Below are 20,976 nucleotides of genomic sequence, written 5' to 3'. Positions count from 1 at the left end.
AATGGTAGGTGCGAGCGTATGGTTATGTGCTTTACGGACACTCCATGGAAACGTGCTGATAGATAACAGCACACAATGACCAGCTAGCGAGTTTCAAGAAGTTTAGGATTTCCAATCCATATGTCGCACACACGGTAGTGAAGTGGTTAAATGTTTTATAATATGTATTGTATTTTCCACTTCCAATCGGCACACCGGCTCCACAATTGTCTGCAATCTGCTCCCTAATGCCCTGATGCATCAGATGGCCCCGTGTGCCAAGAAGTGCGTCCACTACAGATCGCTTATCGCTCCAGCGAACCGTCAGCAAAAAACCTTCCGACTCACTAGCGAATCCAAATATGCGCCGCCCCTTCCCCCTTCCGGCCTCTTCAGACGCCATGGTTCATCCCTATCCCGTGGGGATGACCGTGATTCGATTGCGATACTGCATCATATAATAAGTACATCCAGTAGCTTGAACCAATCAGTCGCAGTTCGACGATCGATCCGTAAGGTCTTCTGGTTGACTTTGCAATACAAACATGGCCATACGGACCATCCGCTTGGCCCAGCTGGGTGCACTGGTAACGGTAATTGCAGTTCTAGCTGGTGGTTGCAACGGCGCTTCTGTTGACCATGATGGAAACTACCGGGGGTAAGTTCATCGATTTGTTGCGCTACCGCACCATACTGGCATCCTGCAGTGAGTGACAGGCCCCAGTGGTGGGATGACGACACGTCCAATGAATAGTTAATACTGTCCTCGGTTCAATCGATTAGTTTCGATCGCATTGCATCGATACCGCCAAGTTTGTGATTGCCGTGTTATTAACCCCAGGTTGTGCGCCTGATAAGAGACACCTCGTTGACCGACCGACCGGCTAGTGTTGATAAGAGCAATGCACTGGCAAGAAGACTATCGTGAAGCATAAAAGGAATGTTTCGCTTTCGCTAATGTGTCTGTGTCTCCCTCGTCCATTTCAGTTTCAAACTTTTCTCCGTGCGGCAGAAGGATGAGACGACGGTAAAGCATCTGCGAGAACTGCAGCTGTCCAACGATGAGCTGGATTTCTGGAAGCTGGATCGGATTGCTGGATCCGAGGCACACGTTCTTGTCCCTCCGTCCCAGGTGAAGTCCTTCGTTGCCGATCTGCTCAAGAACCGCATTCAGTTCCGCGAGCTTATTTCCGATTATGGAAGGTACGAGGATACGGTCCGAAGAGATACGATTCACTCACACTAACAGCCCGATCCTTCCAACAGAATTAAGGACGAGAACACCCGCTTCGGCACATCGCGCCGGTTGTCGAACAAGAACCCAATCCTGACGAAGTATCTGCGGCACCAGGAAATCAACGATCTGCTCGAGTCCTATGCCAGACGTCACCCGAGCTTTGTGTCGGTCAACGAGATTGGTAAATCGTACGAGGGACGTTCGATCAAATCCATCACGATTCGGTCGCCTGTTGCAGGCAACGCATCCCGACCCATCGTGCTGATCGATGCTGGAATTCATGCCCGGGAGTGGGCCGCCCCAGCAACGGCCGTATACGTCATCAGTGAGTTGGTGGAAAATGCGGCTAAACATCGGGATCTGCTCGACGGGCTTACATGGATCGTCGTACCGCTGGTTAACCCGGACGGTTACGAGTACAGTCACGAGTCGGTACGACTGTGGCGTAAAACACGCCGACCAACGGGCCAGCATTGCTTCGGCATTGACGGTAACCGGAACTTTGATTTCCACTGGTCCGAGGTCGGTTCGTCCGATAGTCCCTGTTCCGATACGTTCCATGGTGAGCACTCGTTCTCCGAACCCGAAACGCAGGCCATTCGTAACGAGCTGCTGCGCCTGAAGGGTAGCTGCAAGTTCTATCTGACGCTCCACTCGTACGGCGAATATCTGCTGTACCCATGGGGATGGACTTCCAACTTACCCCAGGAGTGGGAGATTATCGATGAGGTGGCTCGTGCCGGTGCGGATGCTATCCATGATGCGACCGGAACCTCGTACCGGGTCGGTAGCTCAACCAATGTACTCTATGCTGCCGCCGGTGGTAGTGATGATTACGCGTTCGCGGTGGCTGACGTGCCAATTGCGATCACGATGGAGCTACCGGGTGGTGGAAACTCTGGCTTCAACCCGCCAGCCAGCCAGATTGAGGAAATCGTAAAGGAATCGTTCGTCGGTATTCGGGCGATGGCGATCGACGTGGCTCGAAAATATGCCTAAAGGGTCTACTGGCAGGGTTTTGCATGCCTTCGTGGCAATGGTGTACTTGTGTCTGCAATGCCTGAAATATAGTTTATGAATACTCCAACACGTGTACTGCGTTCCTTTGATTCATATTAACATTCTAGAGCTGAATTTAGATGATTAATCTTAGTAGCACATTGGTGTATAGTACGAAAATGAGGGAATTCTTCGCCAGCTGCAATTGGCGTAGGTTTACGCATGCGTGCATGCATTAAGATATTAATTTAAACATGATTAAACAAATGCTAAAGCTGATTACATTGTTGGCGTAGCTCTACACATGCAAAACCCATCAGCATTTTTAAAACTTTCTCTCGTTATGGCGCTTGATCTCGTTACGCAGAACGATCATTGTCCATGCATTACAATCGAATATGAACGTAGCAGATAGCATCGCATGCAAACAACATTATCACCACCTTGAATCTATCAGCATCTGCGTTGGACATCGAGTGAAGAAGAAGAATAAGAAGAAATTGAAACGATAATAGCTTCTTCTACATTTCCCTTCCCATTTCGCAACACGACACAAAGCAGCAAAGTGACTGGTTCCGAAACACGATAATGCACCAGCTCCTACACGACCTTTGCGTGAATGGCGGAAAAAACACCGTAATTATGTTTCTGCCAGCATGCTTTAGCAACAATTTAGCAAAATGCAAATGCAGAATGGAAGGAACGACGATTAGCCATAATTAATGCGGAAACACTTCATCATTCTTGGAGCATTACCTGGTGGTGCATTTAAGGCGACCACTGACACGTGTTTATTGTAGTGCAAGAGTTCATGTTTCGTAATCTACAATCTGTAATACACGTGCTGCTAACCTACTTTTAACGAAGGCTCGTGAACTGGTCTGCATACCCATCCAGCGTTACAGCACACTGCCTCGTAGCATCACCGCTCCGTGGTACCATGCGTTTAAACGTTGTTTAATCAATGTCAACCAGTTAATGGACGGCAAAGGTTAGGTTTAATGACCGGCGCTAACTTCCGAAAACTTTCCTGGAATGCAATTTGATGGGCAAACTTTTCAAAAGCCAATCAACTCGTTCGGCCGAACTGGCGGCTTTACTGATTAATCGATGGAATCGATTCAAGTTTGTAGCGAGCCTTGAAGCCGGAGAGTGAAAGCCGTCCTGGTAATCCTTTGCAGCGCTGTAGCACTACCACTGTGACTACCGTCAATGGACTAGATGGCCCCCGTTCGGCGATGATTCCGCTCAGGAAAATCGGGAATAAATGCAGCTCAAAGGTCCATAGTAAGACCCGTGCAACTAACCCATTCCTGTAGAGTACAAAAGTAGATGGACGCAGAACGTGGGTTCCGCTCGTTACATCGATTGGCGACGACGCCGGAATGCTGCCAACGGAAGGCAGCCTGTTTTTACGTTGCATTTTTTTGTTTTCTCTTTTCTGGTTGTAGCTCTCCCCCATTCATTGATAACTAACAATCCACGTATCCTGCCGGGGTGGAACGTAGTTCGAGCGGAGACCGAACCGTTTGTCTGCATTAACCCCCTCCACGTTTTGGCTGTCTGATTGACTTATGGACCAGCGTCCCGAGTCCCGAATTCGTGCGTCCCAGTTCTGGAGCAGTTTGGCGGGACCACGAGACACGAACATTATGTGTTACGATTGTTGTTTGTAACCCTTCCTTTGCCAGCTTACCGCAACCGTGCGTGTGACCTCTGCACCACTGCGGACTTCACTAGATCCCGTCAGATTGTCGTCGTCCTTGTCGTCGTCGTCGTCGTCCGCGTTACAACGGAATCCAGTCGCAAGTCGTTACCGAAATTCCTGAACCCCACAGAAAGGTGTAGCTTGGCGTATCTTAGCGCTTAGTACTTGTTTGTTCACGCCAGAGGTAGCACGTTGTGTAGAGAGGCATGCTAGAGAAGTTTTAGGAATAGTTATCAAATGATATTAATGTATTTAGAATACATTCTAAAAAGTTCATATGCGTTGCATCGCGGATCCTGATTAGATACTAAGAAGAAAATCCACGTCCGTGGAACGTGGTCGAAGTAGTCTCAAACAAATAGATGATTAATTGATTCAAACAAAGGAACCATATTTATTGTTCGTCGTAAGTTTCCGATAAAAAATTGTAGAAATGTGTATTGAAGAAATGACTATCAGTTTGGAAATGGTGAACGTGAAAGTGTAGTCTATCGGTAGCTAGGTATCGGTGCTTCCATTGGTCCCCTTTGCCAACATGGCGTTCGATACGAGCAAACTGTTCCAAGCGTACCAAAGCCACGAAACAATCAAGGAATATCTCGACGATCTAGTGCAACGGTTCTCGACCAAGATCGAAATCTTCTCGCAAGCCGTATCCTACGAGGGACGCGAGATACGCACCGTGCGCATCTGTCCGGACGTAAAGCAACCGCCACGCTCGCCAAACAACCGCTGGTGCATCCTGATTGATGCCGGAATACATGCCCGCGAATGGATTACTGTTTCGGTGGCACTTTTCATAGTACACCAGTTGCTCGAGCAAGATGAGATCAGCGCGAAGAGCTTCCGGCGCTTTGAATGGATAATTCTTCCGCTTCTTAATCCGGATGGGTACGAATACAGCCGTGAACATGTAAGAATCAATCAATCCCCTACATTCTTTCGCTCACTCCATCTATGTGTTTTAGAATAAAATGTGGCGCAAAACGAGACGACCACTGGGTGCCCGGAACCAGCGACGGTCCTGCGTTGGTGTAGATTGCAACCGGAATTTCAACGTCGCTTGGACCATCGGCAGTACACGCTTCTGTTCCCTGCTATACCGTGGCGAACGACCCTTCTCGGAGCGTGAAACGAAAAACGTGCGCGACCTGTTCCGGAAGCTCCGCCCATCGTGCAAGTTCTACCTTTCGCTACACTCGTACGCCAAGACAATCCTTTATCCTCGTGCGTACACAAGGTACAGTTCGGTTAGGTTTCAAACGTGAACCTCCTACTACTGAAGACATGCACTAACCGTAATTTCGCTCACAGGACACTGCCACGTAACTGGCAGATGCAGCAAACGATTGCAGAGGCTGGGGCGACGGCAATGCTGAAGGCTACCGGTGTGCGGTATCGGTGCGGCAGTGCCGCTACGGTTCTCCATCAGCCCGTCGGTGGATCAAGTATCGATTATGCGCACGACATTGAGAAGGTCCCGGTCGCGCTTGTAATGGAGGTAGCCTCGAAGGGCTTCCATCCACCCGAGGCACAGATACAGCGGATCTGCGAGGAGAGCTGGATCGGTATCGGTGCGATGGTAAATTGCCTAGCAGCCAACTTCCGCACCACGCTGAAGGGCAGTGGTACGCTGCATCTCCGATAAAATCTAGTGATGATTCGTTTTTGTACGAGAATATTCTTTATTCAGTGTCAAGACAACACGTCCCTGATACGCGGACGAATCAGATTGATACAGCTAAATGTTCAAAACTCCAATCTTGACGATCCACGTGTTTTCATAGATCCGATTACCATAGCTAGGTTTGAAGTAGGCTGGTGCATCAGCAATGAGAAGGATGATGGGAAGGAGGAGACGCGTAATGATGCAACTAATACGACGACGGAGAATGCATGGTGAATGTGGGTTGACTTAATGGTCGTTGGTTTTGATTGTGCTACTAGCACAGAGCTGCTGTCGTACCATATTTGTGGCGCAGCTTTTCGTAATGCTTTTTGTCCTGGAATGAAACGTACAAAGAAGATTCGAAGGAATCAAGTTATCGATTAGGTTTGCCACTCAATAAATTGACCCCGAAGGGCTCCCGGTCACACTTACCTCTGCATTGACGGATGGTTTGATGTTTCGTATCGCCTCAAGGAAATGGTCCATTCGTACTCGCAGCAGCATCTCACCATCGGTCCCAACCAGCTGCGTACCGTCATCTGCGTCCTCTTGGGCACCCGCCTCGACGATGGAATCTTTCAGTGTTTGTAACGAGGCTTGGCGTACGAGACCAGCCAAATCAGCACCAGTATAGCCTTCGGTCAGTTCGGCCACCTTCTCGAACTCCACATCATCGGCTAGCGGTGGCTGAGCACGGTTTTTGGTGAGCGCCCTTAGAATGTCTACCCGATCGGTGAGAGCCGGTAGCCCCACGTAGAGGATCTTATCCAAACGTCCCGGACGAAGGACGGCCGGATCGACGATATCGGGCCGGTTAGTGGCCGCCATGAGAAATACGCCTCTGCGCTCCTCGATACCATCCATTTCGGTGAGCAGCTGATTGACAACGCGTGTCCCCGCACTATTGCTCGCCGTATCGGACCGCTTTGGACACAGGGCATCGAACTCGTCGAAGAAGATGACGCACGGGGCCGAATTGCGCGCTCGCTGAAAGCATTGTCGTACAGCTCGTTCCGATTCACCGACATACTATAAAGACAGGGAAAGATAGAGTGATGCCATTCTGTTATCTAGAAGCATTTGAACGACGACGGCAACGGTAAACGCACCATATTGAGCAGCTCCGGACCCTTCACTGATATGAAGTTAATGCCGGCTTCATTGGCGACAGCTTTGGCAAGCAACGTCTTACCGCAACCCGGTGGTCCACACAGTAGCACGCCCGAAGGAGAGGTCAGGCCGAGCAATTTCAACCGCTGTGGATACTTTACCGGTGCCAAGATAGCCAGCTTTAGCTCCTCGCGTATATCACCCAGCGAACCAATGTCGTTCCAGGTCACGTCGGGCACGGTAATGAAGCCTTCACGCTTCGCCGAAGGTTGTACTGTCTTGAGCGACTCGATGAAATCGTCCCGCTGGATGTGCAATCCATCCAATTCCGTCGCCGGGAGGGCATTCTGTTGGTTCAACAAAAGATCCAACATCTTATCCAGTGTAAGCTCTTTGGGAGGAACCCCCAGGGGCTTCTGTTTTCTTGGCGCCTCCGCCTCTTCCTCATGTTGCTGTTGCCGATGGTGCTCTTCCTCCTTCTCCTCTGTAGCTACTGCTCCGTTCGCTACAACGTCTGGCAGCAAAGCCTCCACTGTAGGTCCGTTCGAGGTTCCAGCATTATCAGCTTCCACTGCAGCCGACACCACAGCGGTAGCATTAGCGGCTTCACCATCGCTTGAAGGTTGATTGGCTGATTGATCCACATCCATCGGTGTGATCTCGTCATTGATGGGCTGCTTGTTCTCGTTTTCAACCACCTCTGAGGTCGGAACCGTCGTTTCCATTTCCGACGATGTGCTGACGGCCGGTTCTGCAATGCTTTCCTCTGGTGCCTTTTCTTCGGTAGCTTTTTCGGCCTGATCCGTCAATGAAACCCCAGCTGCCTCGTTGCTTACACACCCTTCTCCAGCGACTTCAACCGGTTGAACTGTTTCCTCGTCGCCTGGCAGAATCGGAGGAATATCTTCCTTTTCGTCGTCAATGTTCACCACCTCGACGGGTTCATCGTCGATCGCCACGACATCATCGGACGATTCCCACAGTATCTTTTGCTCCTGCTGCGTAAATAACCTGAAAATGGAAACAGCATAAGGATGATTAGTAAATGAAGGTTGAGCGGATACCGGCACTCCGCGGAGGCTTACCGTTTGATGGCTGTATTAGCTGCCCGTGTGGCCAGTGCAAGCAAGTCAGCACCGACGTAACCGGGTGTCAGCTTCGCTAGCTCGCCATAATCAATGTCTTCGGAGATTTTTAGCTTTCTGCAGATGATCTCCAGTATCTGCCGGCGTGCCTCGCGATCCGGTATACCGAGCGAGATCTCCTGATCGAAGCGACCAATACGGCGCAAGGCCGGATCGATCGCATCGGGCCGATTGGTGGCACCGATCACGATAACACCATCGCCTCCCTCCAGTTTGCCGAGTGTGTCAAGACTGTTGAGCAGCTGAGACACTATGCGCCTCTCCATATCCTTCTGAGCGTTGATTCTGTTCGACGAGATCGCATCGATTTCGTCAATGAACAGCACGCACGGTGCCATCGATGCGGCCTGTTCGAACACCTCTCGAATCCGTTCTTCCGATTCACCCGAAAGACTCGCCACCAGCTCCGTGGCGGGCACTTCAATCAATTCGATTTTCAATTGCTGGCGAAAAGAGACAAAAGCAGAGAATAAGTTATCGAAAGGGGAAGGTGCTTGGGTTGACAGCACTTGTCAGGCTTTCCGCTTTGCTTACCCCTGCGATGGCCTGTGCCAGCAAGGTTTTACCCGAACCGGGTGGCCCGTGCAGCAGAAAACCACGGGGCGGTGGCAACCCGATGTGACGGTAGATCTCCGGATGCTTCACGTGCAGCAGCAACTCGCACAAATGCTTCAGGACCCGATCCATACCGCCGACATCCTCGAACGTCGTGCTAACAACACGCGATGCCACCTCTTTGCGATATTTTTTCGTCTTTCCTCTGTCTCCCGTCTGGTTGTTGCCACTGTTTGCCGCCTTCTTACCGCCCGAGGTCGGCTTGGGTTGAACACCGAGCAGCTGCGGGTTGTTGCGGATCTGTGTAAGCAGCTGCGCCGTGATGGAGGTACCGTTGTCAACCCGGCGTCGCTTTGACTCCGGCGCATCCTTGCCGTTACTGCTCGCGATGCTCTCGTTACTGTTATCATCCTCGCGTACCTTATTTGCTCGCACGACCTTCGTCACAGTAACGTGCTTGTTGGATGCCACGTGCGCTAGCGTAGGAAAGGATGAACACGAATTGACCATTAGTTAACTGTGTGTGTAACGCTCAGCAAACTTGTTCCTGGCACTACTTACTGGCGATAAAATCTGCCTTATCTTCATCTGCGCCGCGTGCCTCAGCGGAAGCCGCCGAAGGTCCACTGTGCTGCTGCTGCTGCTGGTGCGGTTGTTCATCCTCCTCATCACTGCTGATGTCGATGGCCTCTCCTCCGTCTCCCGATTGACTGATGGTGCAGGAGGGCATTGTTGAGGTAGCCGGCGTCCGATTGTCGCTCTTCCCCATGTACATACTGGTCAGCGTGTTGCTCATCTGATTCCGGTTTACACTCTCATCCATCACTTCCACATCCGACAGTCCCTCCTCTTCACCGTCCGTCGAGGGATTACTATCGAGACCGTAACTGTGCAGCACCGTGCGATAGGCTTGCTCGACGAGCAGACGAAAGGGTACCGCTTTGCGGCGTGTGTACTCGCGATACCGCTGCTGCAGATCCCGCGCCATCACACCCACATCCACAAACGTTTGATGCACATGCTCCTCAAGGTACTAGAGCGCAGAAGGAAAAACACAGAGAAAAGGGAGTAGAGGTAGGGGCGAAAACAGAGTTCCATCGATCCATACCGTCCACCTGGCGGTGGTGCGGCTTAGTGCATGCGGTAGGTAATCCGAGAAGCCGACGCCGAGTGGTCAGTGGAGCGGTTGCGTTACCTGCTTCACACGTGGAATGATCATCGGATCATAGGAGATAGGTTGTGATTTTCGCTGCAACATGGTTTCCGGGTACGCGAATAAGCCAAATACAAGTCGTCAAATTCAATTTTCCCTGCGTATCCTTGAAGAAAGTTTGTTAAGACGCGCTTATTTTTCCTCGCACCTCCAGCCCGCTTTTTTGCTTCTTTTGTCATAAAACTGACGTTTTTGACAATTCCTGGAATGACCCAGTGGTTCAACATAGCGCGAAATCAATTTACAGCAAACCCGATTGAATATTATAATCCCATCGATTGTGGTAGAGATAAATCGAATCATTAAACATATCTCGACTTTCGTAGAACGCAATTCACGAAATTTCTGGTTTTTTATGTTTTCTTTTTTAGTTGTTTGAATTTTATTCCGTGCAGAATGCTTTCTTGCACACAGATGCTGCTCGACGTGGAGACACTCGGCCGTTTTGTCATGTTTGACAACTTGGGTTTTGAAAAGCGGAACGCGGAAAAACGGAACAAAAAGTAACGGTGAACTCGCGAATCTTGTTCGTTTCGTCTTAACAATGTCCACGAAAAAAAGAACTCTACCGCGTCGAACGCAAGAGTTCGATGTGTCCGTACCGCAGTCGTCGGTTAAAAAGCCACCAAAGTAAGTACTGTATCTTCCAGGACCATACGAATTACCTTGCTTATGTCCGCTCCTCCCGTGTCCGTAGCCGCGTCAGTCGAATTGCACAACCGATACGCAAATCTGCTAAACCTGGAGGTCTTTTTGGTGAAAATCGTCGGTCCCGGTCGATGGACCGAGGCTTGAATCTGATTGTACCCGGTGTATCCGTCCCGACGACTGCTTCGAAGAAATCACTCAATCCGCGCAGCAGCAGCGCTACACCACAGCTTAGGACTCCGCTGCGTAGCGTGGGCCTCTATGCCAACAGTGGTAACGCTGAGACCGTCCCCTCCACGGTGGAACGCGAGCGGTTTACTGCTGAAGGGCACAAAGTGTTCGAGTATCTGGCACAGTCCGAAATACCAGAGTTGGCGAAGGAATTTATCGAACGCGGCAGCCTCCGGTCGATGTCGATGAAACAGTTTCTCATCATCGTGGCTCACCTGTTGCGCCAGATCGGCGGTAGCCGGTACAAGATAGGTTCCAACTTTATCGAGGACATCATGCGTGCAATCACCGAGCTGCAGTGTCCATTCACGGTCAACAAGTCGATGCTGAAAACACCGAGCGCGCCGCACTCGCTCGGCCAGATTACGCTGATGCTAACGTGGCTTATTCAACTGGCACCTAAGCCTCCCGGTGCCAATGAAACCGAGTGGGCCCCGACGTATCTACAGGCGGAAGAGTTTCCGACGGCGGACTTTACACGGTTCTTCTTTCAATCCGCGATCGATAGCTTCCACCTATGGAATCTGAAGCGCGAGGAAGAGTTCGGAGCAAAGGTGGACGCAATGGTCGATCAGCTAGTGGCATGTCGAACGGATGGGCTCACGACGTCCCAGGTACTACAACGAACCGAACAGATAAAACAACAGCTCGATGCATTCGGAACCGAGCAGGTCGCGGTGCATACGCGCGATCACAGCTTCGACGGAGTGCAGCGTGAGGTAGCCGAACGGCAACGCGAGCAGCAGCGGCTCGCAGAAGAGGTGAAGCAGCTTACCAAGGAACTCGGCAAATGCGAGCAACAGTATCATCGACGCCAAAAGGAGTACTTCGAATGTGAGAACGCTATCCGTCGGCTAGAGCAGGAGCTGGCCAGTCAGCAGCTTACGGTCGAGGAGCGCGATGAAATCTATCGTTCGATGGCGCTCACAAAGAATCTCATCACGGCGAAGCAAAATGCGGTGATGCGGTTACAGGAAACGTCGTCCGATCTGCAGATTCAGTTGTCGCATCTCATCAAGCACAAAATCAATGGACTATCCGAGCTGAACACTCAGCTACACAACTGGGCCAACGCACTTCGGCCCGACATTCAGTTTCAACCGTTCGACATTAACCATTTGCTCGAGAGTCAGCCGGCGGAACTAGCACAAGCACTGACCATGGTCGAGCGGCAGCTGAGCGCTGTGTTTCAGCAATGCCGTGATCTATACCGTAAGCTTAGCGAGGAAAAGAGCTTACTTGAGAGCAAACTGGCCGATGCTCAGCTCATTCTGCATCCGCTGGACGCTAGAGTTACCGAGTTGAAGAAACGGCTGGAGAAGCTTCAGAAAGAGCGAGATCAAATCACCCAGGCTCTAGGCGGCCTGGCGTCGCGATCTAACGCCGCCGAGGCCAAGCGCGAACAGGAGCAGGAACTGCTGCGTGCAATCGAGAACACGAGGGACGAGGTAGAGCGGAACAAGAAAGCGATCGTGAAGCTGGGCCACGATAAACAGCAGGTAATGCGCGACTGTCTGGAACGGTGTCGAGTGGCACAGGAGAAGAAAGAACGCAAGTTGGCTGCCCTCCGGGAGTACGTAGAGTCCGGCGAAGCTATTATGGAGAAGATTGTCGATAGTCTCGGAGTAGATTCCGTGCCGCAGTAATCCGTCGATACAGATGTGTTGAGGGTAAAGTTAAGGATACTTTATGTAAATATGTTTCTGTTTTGCAATCTATGTGCTCTCTGATCCGTGTGTATCGTTCAGGTTCTTTTTTATTCTTGGAAAAGCTTCTCATGGAGTCAGCCTAATAGATTAATGTAAAAAAACACAAATCATAGTATTTAATAGATTTGCTATCTCTCGTTCCAAAGGGGTTTTATAATATTTCTGCAACCGTCTGGAGGGTTTCTAAAGAACCCACACTGTATTTCTGTATAAAAATAAGGTATTTGTATTTCTTCGCTTTGATCGATCATCCCGCTGCAGTTGGATTCAGTCTTCCAGGATTCCTAGGTTTCTACATTGGCTTACTGTGTCTCTTTGCTCTTAATGAAATTTTGAAGATCGCTTCTGAATTTACCACCGTGGCAGCTGCGTCGGTGCTCAAGATCCTTAAGAAATACATTCCTTCTGAGAAGTCGCGGACGTTCATTTGTTTTACGAGTTGCAATTAGTCTTAAAAAGAGTAAAAAATCTTTATAAACCATACTATAAATCATCACCTGTTACACGATCTACTACGACCCACTGCTGCTGTAAAGTAAAATTCAGTAAAAGCTTCCTTTGATGTTCTCAAAAGGAACACAATGTTCCTCCGCGTACACTATGAAGCGTCCCGCATGAACGGCGACACATTCCAGCAGTGCCATTGTATCTTGTTCTGCGCGGTGCGCGTTTTGCAAGTCCCGTCCAACGGTACGCTTATAAACCTCCGACAAATTGTAGCGCTTTCGCTGTGTGCTCTGTGTGCCTTGCGTAGAACTACCGGCCGGGAAGAGTCGCTTCCGAGCCTTACTCGAAGTAGACGGCTGAGGCGCTGGTGGTTGCTTTTGCGTTTGTTCGAAAAACTCATCTTCCGGTTCCAGTTTAACATGTTCATTACTGGTTCGACCAGTCTGAGGGGTCCTCTCATTCCGTTTCTTTTGGTCTGCCATGAAGGTCGACGCAACCTCCAGACACTCCAGGATTCCCATCGTTCCTTGCTGCGAAACATTCTCGTCCGTCGTTTCACTTGATTCGTTTTTAGGGCATTCGTCGGGGGAAATGGAAAGATAGGCCTTTACTACTAGTTTGTGCTTCCGTTCGATCTCCTCATTCGGTGGCGTCAGTGATTCGGGTAAGTCCGCTTTGGCGCTACCACTATTTTGCATCGTTTCCAGCATCCGAACCGTCTGATACTCGAGCTCGGCCACGGCATCATCCAGACCGTCGCAGTTCTCCAGCGTGAATCGATCGATGTCGGCCTCTATGCTACGGAAGGCTGGAATGGTATCGATGCAAACCACCGTACCGGCCTCCAACGAGATGCCGATGCTAGTGAGCTGCTTCTTCAGCAGAATGAAATCGAACCGATAACCGTTGTGTGCCACTAGGCAGATCGGTTTCTGTAACCGGGACAGGAACATTTTAAACAGTTCGCCTGCATGGCCATCGAATTTGCTTTCGTGTTGCAGTAAATCGTTGTATAAACCTGCAGCCGAGAGTGAGAGATAAGAAAGCATTACTGGTCAAGTAGATCCTGGAGCTGTGGCTTATCACACGTACGCGATTACTTACCCGTAGATTGCGAAGATTGGTGCGATATCATGCGGAATGGATTGAAGCAAAGGGACAGCTTGTGCGCCACGCGCGGCAGTTCAGAGTTCGATTCAAGTAAATGCTGCCTGGAACAGGCCACCACCGAGAGTTCGGTGATTTTCGTACGTGAGAACTCATACTCCGGGAGGCCCGTCGTTTCCAGGTCCAGGAACGCGAACGACTTTATGTTCGTCATCTTGCGCTTCTGAACCAGCTCAAGCGTACACTTCTGGACATTCTTCTACTTTAACAAAACTTCTTCAATCCGAACTTTGGGAGGATTTTAAACGCAACGGCGGGATTCCCCACCTCTTTTTTGTTATCTTTTTTTTGTGTGTTTTTCTTCTGCTGTTGACAACTGTCAACCCGCGCGTGTAAACGCAAGTCGAAGTGCGTGTGAATGTGCGTGTGCTTGTCGCGGCAGCGGGAAAGGAAAATCGTGAATGGAGTGTAAATTTTAGTGTTTTTTGTGTTGTTTTCTTGTGTTAATGTTTCCTGGTTTGTAAGATTATCATGGGAAAGTTGGGGAAAATATGTGAAACTCGGGAACCAAGATTCTGCTGAATGTTGTACAAAAAACAGTTTGTTTTGGTTTTTCCGTCGCGTGCGTGTTGAGAAAGGAAAAGTGCAGGAAGAAGAAGTGACCACGATGAAAACTATCAGTGATAGACGATTTTAATTTGCGCTTCAAGCCAAAAGTCCCGCATCGAAATCAATTAAAGCATCGAGAGGAGATGCAGAAATTTCCTCTGCAAAAGTGAAACCCAAGCGCGACGCCTTTCTTGGTGGTGTTAGTGTGCGAAGGAAAACGGATGCAGAAGGAACCCTAAAGTGGGAAAAGAAAAACAAAAACCCTTCCACCAGGGGAAGAACCCGGTGCAACCGCATAGTAATCCCGGAGGCCCGTCACCCAGGATTAGGCGAGAAGGAGAAAGAAGGCAGAAGACTCGCAAAGAGGGTTGAGAACACCAACGAAAGCAAGCAGACCAACACGGCAACATGGATAACGGAGACGATCGCGTTTATGCCGCCGAAAAGATCATGAAAAAGCGGGTCCGTGCGGTAAGTTGACGATGACGCCGTTTGCGTTGGTACGTCCAGAACGCGGCGTCCTGATTACGTCATCAGTGATCGGTCAGCGATAGACAAGGACTGCTGGTAGAGTGACAGAGACAGCAAAGGCCTGTGAGGCGTTTTTCTGCGAACGCAGCTGACCTTGAATGGTGCGGTTTTCATTTCGCTAGTTTTTGTTCTTGCCTTCGTTCAACGAATGAGCGAACAAAAGGGAACCGGCGACCGGTTTGTTTTGAAGCCGGAGTTGGCGCCGCTTGCTATTTCTGTAGCGGCCCCCCTTGGGGGGTACGCCGTACATATTGCGTTTTATGTTTTAACAAATGTTGTCGCAGCACACGATGGAGTATCATCGGAAACCATTTCGCTTGAATTATTTTTAATCGATATTTTTAATGTTTTCTATTTTTTTATTTAGTTGCATTGACCTTTTATAATTTGTTTCATTGATCATACAAACTCGATAAAGTCAATTTATTCGTCGATTTTCCTGATTCTTGGTTTTTTTAAATTATGCATTTATCTACCGTATTTATCGTAGGAAACATTCAACATCTATCGTCATTCATCTAATGCACTTTTTTTTTATTATTTTATATGTAGAGCGATTGTTTTTTTTTATTATTTTTATTATGTAGAGCGATTGTTTTTTTTTTTTGTTTATCAATCCACGATGATCTGATCGATTAATATCTGAATTTTATGTTCTTCTTCCGCAGGGCAAGGCGGAATATTGGGTTAAGTGGAAGGGATGGAGCCAACGGCACAACACCTGGGAACCGGAGGAAAACATTCTCGATCCGCGGCTTATTGCTATCTTCGAAAAGTCCCTGCGTGGTCCGACCACCTTTAAACGCAAGAAGAAAGCCGTAATCGAAGATTCGGACGATGACGATGAACCGCCACCGATTGCATCGACCCCGGAACCGGAACCGAAGCCAGAGAAAAAGGAACCCTTCATCCCGAAAAAAGAGAAAGAGGAAAAACATTCTCACCATCACCACCATCATCACCACCATCACCATAGTCAGACAGATCAAGCCGTTAGCACCAGCAGTAAGAAAGAAAAGGAGAAGAGTGTCCTCGGCAGTACTAATAGTAGTGCCGCCGGTAGCCTTCTTGTCAGTGGCATCGATGGAAGTGTGAAGCAACGGAGTGCAAGTAGTAACAGCAGCTCCAGCGACAGTCCCGCCGGTTCGGAAAAAGATAAATCCCTCGTCAGTACACCCGGTGTCGATAATGGTTCCGGTAAGGCATTGGTCACCGGTGCAGTCTCCGCTGTTCCAGTGCAAAGCGGTTCCATCGGACCAACCGGCCAGCAGCTACCGTGTTTGAAGATATCGATCTCGTCGGCTGAACAGATCGATCAGGATACTAACTCGAACTCGAGCGATGATCAACCGTTAAGCCATAAGGATGTGGCGGGTACGAAGCGAAAGGCCGAAGTGCTGTCGAAGGGCGGCAAGGTGGGTGTGACGATAAAAACTTCCTCCCCCGAAGGTGTCAGTAGCTCCTTTGCAGCTAAAGCGCAACGCCTGGAAGCTGCCACACCGTTGGCGTGTGCCTCTTCCGTTGCACCGATTAGTGCGTCAGCTAGGCTACCGGACCTAAAAGCAGCAGCCCCACTCTCACCGGATACACCAGCCTCGCGGCCCGAATCCAATATTCCTCCACCGGCCGAACCCAATCAGCCTGCGTTGCTTCCTGGTGGAGCTGCGGCTGCTGTCGCCGCCGGGTTGCCCCCGGTTGGCAGAGAGCGGGTTGGGGAAGGGCAAGGACAGGCTTTGCCATATCAACCACAGCAGCAGCTACGTATTGAGCAACCGAATGGGGATCTAATTAATGGCAACATTAACAATAATTCCATCAACAAGAACATGCTGTCGCCACGTTCAGCACCGCCCCGATTATGGCTCCCGAAGGCACAGACCACTAATCAGGTGTTTATAACGGATGTTACCGTCAACCTGGAAACGGTCACCATCCGAGAGTGTAAAACGGAACAAGGATTCTTTAAGACACGCGAAATGCAGCAACAGCTGCAGCAGCAACAACAGCAACAACAACAGCAACAGCAGCAGCAGCAGCAGCGAAACACTGCGGGTAATCTGCTGCACTAGTCGGCTAGAAACGATCGGATGAGGCGATCGTAGTACTTCTTCTATTGTACCTGTATGTGTGTGGTGTGTTGAGTGTAGGGTGCGCTCGATTCACGTTTGTTCTCCCGCAACATGCCCAAACCCTGACAGTCATCCTGTGTGGATTCAACATCTGCTCTTCACCCATTGAAGCTGCTCGAGAGACTGATAAGTAGTACCTGCAGTGCATGCAGGTGGTTTTTTGGAAGCACCTATTCGGCCAAAAGTTTCGCGTATGTAATGCAGCAAGTTTAGTGTATATTCGACAAAAACGAGGGAACAGTTTTACTCATGGTGCGGAGGGCACGTATCAGTACGATATTCGAGGGGATTTGAATGCTTGTACATAGATGGACAGGAATGGTGTGTTGGGTGGGTCGGGGTCGGGACTGTAAGAAGTTTCTTTCTACATTTGATGGAAAGAACAAGGAGCAAACAGTAAGATAAGCGGCTAGTCTGTGCGCTCCCGCATCGTCATTTGGAGCTATGAGGAACGTACGTTGGAAGTGCACTTTTCAGGAAGCATTTTCCTATCTCACAACACTAGCACTCACAACACTGGTGGTATACGCGAATAAGACTCATGTAGCATCATGTAGCAAGATGGCCAAAGGACACAATTTTTCATCTCCAAAACAAGCTAATAGGCTACGAGGTCACTGTTTACTTACCGCGTCGTTTACATTCTCTTTCAGTTTTATTTCAGTCACAGAACCTTCGTGTACATTGTTATTGTATTGTAAAGGGGCTCGATTTCCGTGTTGCAGTTTGCCAAATGCACTACCGGTGAGGCTAGCAAAGGCACGACAATTTTAGATGTGTGTATGTACCTCTCAGATATAAGGTATAAGGTACAGATTTTAGCGGCACGGTACCGCTCACAAAGTGTTTCAATTAGTATAGTTTCTTATTTGTATTTTGCTATAAGTATTTTACGATATTTCTTTCCGCAATGCACTTCTCTTGATCGAGCTTCAATCAGATTGCGTTTAAGAAGGCTTACGGTATGGTTCCGATGCCACCGTAACCTCTTTATTTATCTCATTACGTATTTTACATGCTAGATTCGTTTTACGAAACTATCTGATGATATATATCTCTTTATGCTTTGCGTAGGATAGAGTTATTGTAGCAATTGACACTGGTCGTGATCGTGATCGATCGTTAAAACCGGGGCATCTTAATGCCTGGACCGCTACACGGTACACTTGGTATCTTTATTTATGGACCCTCCCACGGGACGCGCTAGTATTTTGAGAACAAACTTTGCAAACACTGTTCGAAATTACGGCACGAAAAGCATTATCGATATGACACCATACCGGGCACGCAGAGCAAGAAAAGATGGAGCAATGCGTCGGAGCTGCATGCTCGCGATCTATTGTATAGTAAACCAGCAGTAGTCACCTCAACCAGCAGGATGGTAGAGTAATTAGCGATAAAAGGCAAAACAAGCAAATCAAAGGGGAACGCAAAACAGCAAATAAGGCCAATAATTATACTATACAAACAAACAAGCAAAACAAACCACAATAAGCAACTCTTATAAATGTTCTACTTATACAATTCTCATTCGATTCGCGTCGGAATATCTTTCGTAGTTTGTAGGATGTAATGCTGGCATCATTTCTACTATTGTTATCGTAGATTTTAAGATGATAATTAAACGATCAAAAATGATACTTGCTCGTTTGCCTTTCCGCAAATCTGTCTAGAAAGAACCTGGAATGGCCCTGGACTGGCCATAAACGCATAACTATTTCATGTGAGTTTTACCCTTATTTTGAGGTAATGCTGGTGATGATGATAATAAAAAGAATTGTTTCATTCTTTTTAGCAGTAAAATTATATATGTTCCAAAATGTTTGCTAAGATTAGGCATGCTAGGTGATGTTATGCTGTGTGCTGATCATAGTACACCGTTCAGGAAGAAGATACAACGCACTTTAAAATTGAGATTACACTTTGTATATTTCTCTCTTCGTCCATCTTCCGCTGTCTCACATCCCTCTAATATAAAATTAGGTTTCTGTAGAATGTTTATGTAAAGGCGTAACGTAACAGGCATGCTTCTGGCATAGTAATAAGCGCAACGCCGTCCGTTTCTCATTGCCAACCACAACGAGCCACGATGATGGTGTTTATTTATGAGAGTGCATCATTGGCGCCTGTTTTCTACCGAGTTAGTGACTTCGGTATGGTAGAGAGTCCGCTTTCAATGATTTTACCGTAGGACTGTTTCGTATCATCCTTGGACCTACACGATGCGCCAATGTAACCATACAATCGAATGCCGTGTCGCACTGCGGCTCGTTGCTGGTGGTGGTTTTATGCTTGACAAGCTAACTTTTCTCTCAGGGTCCTTTCTGTTCTGCTAACTAACAATAGAGCACCAGCAAAAAAAAAACAATTCCAGCGTTAACAACGCCACACCTTCCGGCTTACTCTCTTCTTATCTCAATCATTCTGAAGGATCCTAACTTTTGCACTTTCGTCGATTCCTCTGTAGCGTTTCCACGCGGGATTTAATCGAAAAGGGGAGCGAAAACTGTTCATCAATCACACCGACGGACATGGCTGTAGCAACGAACTGGTTCAAGGAAATCTCCCAGATTGCCTCCGTGGCACCACCGTGGTCCGCATGCTTCGGCGTTCGTTCCGAGCTGGATGAAGACGATGGATTACCATTGGGATCAAACTGTAAAAAGGGTGTTCGGTTAATAGCGTATTGCCGGTTTCGAATATTGCGTACGTCACTTACACCACCATCGCTGCTGTCCATAGCTGTAGGGAACGCCAGCTGAGTAAAGCTGTCGTTACTATCATCACGCCCAGTCATCACGACATCCTCACCGAGTGATATCAATGTTTTGTCTGTTTAGTGGAATGCGAGAGTAACAGGGTTAGCCTCGATCAAACCCGGTGGACGTTCCTTCTGTGCCACTACTTACATGACGTTTGAACCTCCTGATCGGTTACCTTGCGCTCTTTGTTCAGTATTTCCAGCAGTGTCGTCCAGAGCGAGATGAAGTTCTTTTGGCCCATGTTCGGGATAGTTTTGTACGTAAAATTGGAATCCGGTTCATCGAGAAAGATGCGTAATCCGCTGATAGAGCGTGCTTCCGTTGTACCGCCTCGCCGACTCGTGCCTTCGTCGAGACTGAAACGGTTAAAGCCTAGATCGCTTATATCCGATCGTGAACCAAACGATTCTACTTCGCCCAGATTGGCGTTTCCATAGCCAGATGTGCCACTGACAGCGCCACCAGCGGCACCGCTGCTTGTACCAGCGGCACCCCCTGGTAGACTACCACTGCTGGTCGGTAGATCGACGTAGAATATCGAGGACGTTTCTGCGTGTGTCGATATCGTTTCGTCCATCGATAGGTTCGGAGTGGCATTGAAGTGGGATAGCGAAAGGCTCTCGCCATCCGTCGCCTCGAGACTGATGTCGATGGGCGATGGGAGCGATTTAATCGTTTCGATCGGATTATCACTGAAGAAGCTTTCCGCCTCGGTAGCGACTTCTGTATCCGAGTCGCGAGATTCACTGACACTGCTCGTTTCCAGTTCTTGGGCACTCAGTAAAGGAGGAAGGTGTAGGATGTACAGCAGCTTCAGCTTTTCTGTTGCTCGTCGCGAGCAGATAATGCCGACGGCAAAGATCAGCTGCTTGAACTCGAGATAACCACACGACTGCTTATCCATCAGCTGAACAAAGAGAGAGCGGAAACAATACGCATTGTTAATTTACGGATTGAGAACGGCTAATCCATCCGTCAAACCCTCCTATGGATTAGTTACTCACGCGAAACAGTTTTTCGGCAATATCAACGTTCTGACAGTGGCCCCATGGCGTAAGCTCGACGAACAGTCTGCGAAACGTTTCGTAATCCACGCGGAAGCAATCGTAACGATTATCGCGGAACCGCTTCTTGGCATCATTCAGTACAGTCATATCATACGCTGGCTCACTACCGTTCCCAGACGTC

General features: G+C 49.0%; 7 protein-coding genes across 7 annotated transcripts in view; 4 read left to right on the top strand and 3 right to left on the bottom strand.

Annotated features, from left to right (window-relative positions):
• The first annotated feature begins 481 nt into the window (after positions 1-481).
• Positions 482-2,303, top strand: LOC125953776 (carboxypeptidase B-like). Its single transcript, XM_049683551.1, has 3 exons — positions 482-637; positions 967-1,182; positions 1,246-2,303. The coding sequence occupies exons 1-3, from the start codon at positions 525-527 to the stop codon at positions 2,213-2,215; spliced, it is 1,299 nt and encodes a 432-aa protein (XP_049539508.1). The 5' UTR covers positions 482-524; the 3' UTR covers positions 2,216-2,303.
• A 2,155-nt stretch (positions 2,304-4,458) lies between these two features.
• LOC125958379 (zinc carboxypeptidase-like) lies at positions 4,459-5,571 on the top strand. The gene is made up of 3 exons (XM_049691670.1): positions 4,459-4,836; positions 4,892-5,163; positions 5,238-5,571. Exons 1-3 carry the CDS (start codon positions 4,459-4,461, stop codon positions 5,569-5,571), a joined length of 984 nt encoding a protein of 327 aa, XP_049547627.1.
• Positions 5,572-5,590: 19 nt separating this feature from the next.
• On the bottom strand, positions 5,591-9,780 carry LOC125958378 (nuclear valosin-containing protein-like). Its single transcript, XM_049691668.1, has 7 exons — positions 9,598-9,780; positions 8,964-9,435; positions 8,382-8,878; positions 7,788-8,290; positions 6,702-7,713; positions 6,025-6,621; positions 5,591-5,926 (listed from the first exon to the last, which is right to left on the bottom strand). The coding sequence occupies exons 1-7, from the start codon at positions 9,658-9,660 to the stop codon at positions 5,867-5,869; spliced, it is 3,204 nt and encodes a 1,067-aa protein (XP_049547625.1). The 5' UTR covers positions 9,661-9,780; the 3' UTR covers positions 5,591-5,866.
• Positions 9,781-10,159: 379 nt separating this feature from the next.
• Positions 10,160-12,224, top strand: LOC125956827 (uncharacterized). Its single transcript, XM_049689048.1, has 2 exons — positions 10,160-10,245; positions 10,313-12,224. The coding sequence occupies exons 1-2, from the start codon at positions 10,160-10,162 to the stop codon at positions 12,138-12,140; spliced, it is 1,914 nt and encodes a 637-aa protein (XP_049545005.1). The 3' UTR covers positions 12,141-12,224.
• Positions 12,225-12,381: 157 nt separating this feature from the next.
• Positions 12,382-14,114, bottom strand: LOC125956828 (uncharacterized). The gene is made up of 2 exons (XM_049689049.1): positions 13,755-14,114; positions 12,382-13,668 (listed from the first exon to the last, which is right to left on the bottom strand). Exons 1-2 carry the CDS (start codon positions 13,969-13,971, stop codon positions 12,746-12,748), a joined length of 1,140 nt encoding a protein of 379 aa, XP_049545006.1. The 5' UTR covers positions 13,972-14,114; the 3' UTR covers positions 12,382-12,745.
• Positions 14,115-14,184: 70 nt separating this feature from the next.
• On the top strand, positions 14,185-18,663 carry LOC125957190 (polycomb group protein Pc). Its single transcript, XM_049689698.1, has 2 exons — positions 14,185-14,837; positions 15,566-18,663. The coding sequence occupies exons 1-2, from the start codon at positions 14,775-14,777 to the stop codon at positions 16,964-16,966; spliced, it is 1,464 nt and encodes a 487-aa protein (XP_049545655.1). The 5' UTR covers positions 14,185-14,774; the 3' UTR covers positions 16,967-18,663.
• A 137-nt stretch (positions 18,664-18,800) lies between these two features.
• The window catches only part of LOC125957189 (TBC1 domain family member 9), a 5,701-nt gene continuing 3,525 nt past the window's right edge, over positions 18,801-20,976 (bottom strand). Inside the window, exons 9-12 of the mRNA XM_049689697.1 lie at positions 20,793-20,976; positions 19,936-20,695; positions 19,746-19,858; positions 18,801-19,682 (exon numbers count right to left, since the gene is read on the bottom strand). The exon at positions 20,793-20,976 is cut by the window's right edge and continues 81 nt beyond it. Of these exons, the coding sequence (XP_049545654.1) occupies positions 19,461-19,682; positions 19,746-19,858; positions 19,936-20,695; positions 20,793-20,976 (1,279 nt within the window). The 3' untranslated portion in view covers positions 18,801-19,460. The remainder of the gene's footprint in view (positions 19,683-19,745; positions 19,859-19,935; positions 20,696-20,792) is intronic.

The sequence above is a fragment of the Anopheles darlingi genome, chromosome 3 (genome assembly GCF_943734745.1).
Source record: "Anopheles darlingi chromosome 3, idAnoDarlMG_H_01, whole genome shotgun sequence".
Lineage (NCBI taxonomy): Eukaryota > Metazoa > Arthropoda > Insecta > Diptera > Culicidae > Anopheles > Anopheles darlingi.
This window is presented reverse-complemented; position numbering and strand designations above follow the sequence as displayed.

Bases quoted from the DNA above. Each gene is read 5' to 3' on its own strand.
- LOC125953776 (XM_049683551.1), top strand. From the start codon at position 525: ATGGCCATACGGACCATCCGCTTGGCCCAGCTGGGTGCACTGGTAACG. The intron at 638-966 runs GTAAGTTCATCG...CGTCCATTTCAG, and splicing joins CATGATGGAAACTACCGGGG to TTTCAAACTTTTCTCCGTGC. The intron at 1,183-1,245 runs GTACGAGGATAC...TCCTTCCAACAG, and splicing joins CTTATTTCCGATTATGGAAG to AATTAAGGACGAGAACACCC.
- LOC125958379 (XM_049691670.1), top strand. From the start codon at position 4,459: ATGGCGTTCGATACGAGCAAACTGTTCCAAGCGTACCAAAGCCACGAA. The intron at 4,837-4,891 runs GTAAGAATCAAT...TATGTGTTTTAG, and splicing joins ACGAATACAGCCGTGAACAT to AATAAAATGTGGCGCAAAAC. The intron at 5,164-5,237 runs GTACAGTTCGGT...TTTCGCTCACAG, and splicing joins TATCCTCGTGCGTACACAAG to GACACTGCCACGTAACTGGC.
- LOC125958378 (XM_049691668.1), bottom strand. From the start codon at position 9,660: ATGTTGCAGCGAAAATCACAACCTATCTCCTATGATCCGATGATCATT. The intron at 8,879-8,963 runs GTAAGTAGTGCC...TTCCTACGCTAG, and splicing joins TAAGGCAGATTTTATCGCCA to CGCACGTGGCATCCAACAAG. The intron at 8,291-8,381 runs GTAAGCAAAGCG...TCTTTTCGCCAG, and splicing joins TGGCACAGGCCATCGCAGGG to CAATTGAAAATCGAATTGAT.
- LOC125956827 (XM_049689048.1), top strand. From the start codon at position 10,160: ATGTCCACGAAAAAAAGAACTCTACCGCGTCGAACGCAAGAGTTCGAT. The intron at 10,246-10,312 runs GTAAGTACTGTA...CCGTGTCCGTAG, and splicing joins TCGGTTAAAAAGCCACCAAA to CCGCGTCAGTCGAATTGCAC.
- LOC125956828 (XM_049689049.1), bottom strand. From the start codon at position 13,971: ATGACGAACATAAAGTCGTTCGCGTTCCTGGACCTGGAAACGACGGGC. The intron at 13,669-13,754 runs GTAAGTAATCGC...TCTCGGCTGCAG, and splicing joins CCAATCTTCGCAATCTACGG to GTTTATACAACGATTTACTG.
- LOC125957190 (XM_049689698.1), top strand. From the start codon at position 14,775: ATGGATAACGGAGACGATCGCGTTTATGCCGCCGAAAAGATCATGAAA. The intron at 14,838-15,565 runs GTAAGTTGACGA...CTTCTTCCGCAG, and splicing joins TGAAAAAGCGGGTCCGTGCG to GGCAAGGCGGAATATTGGGT.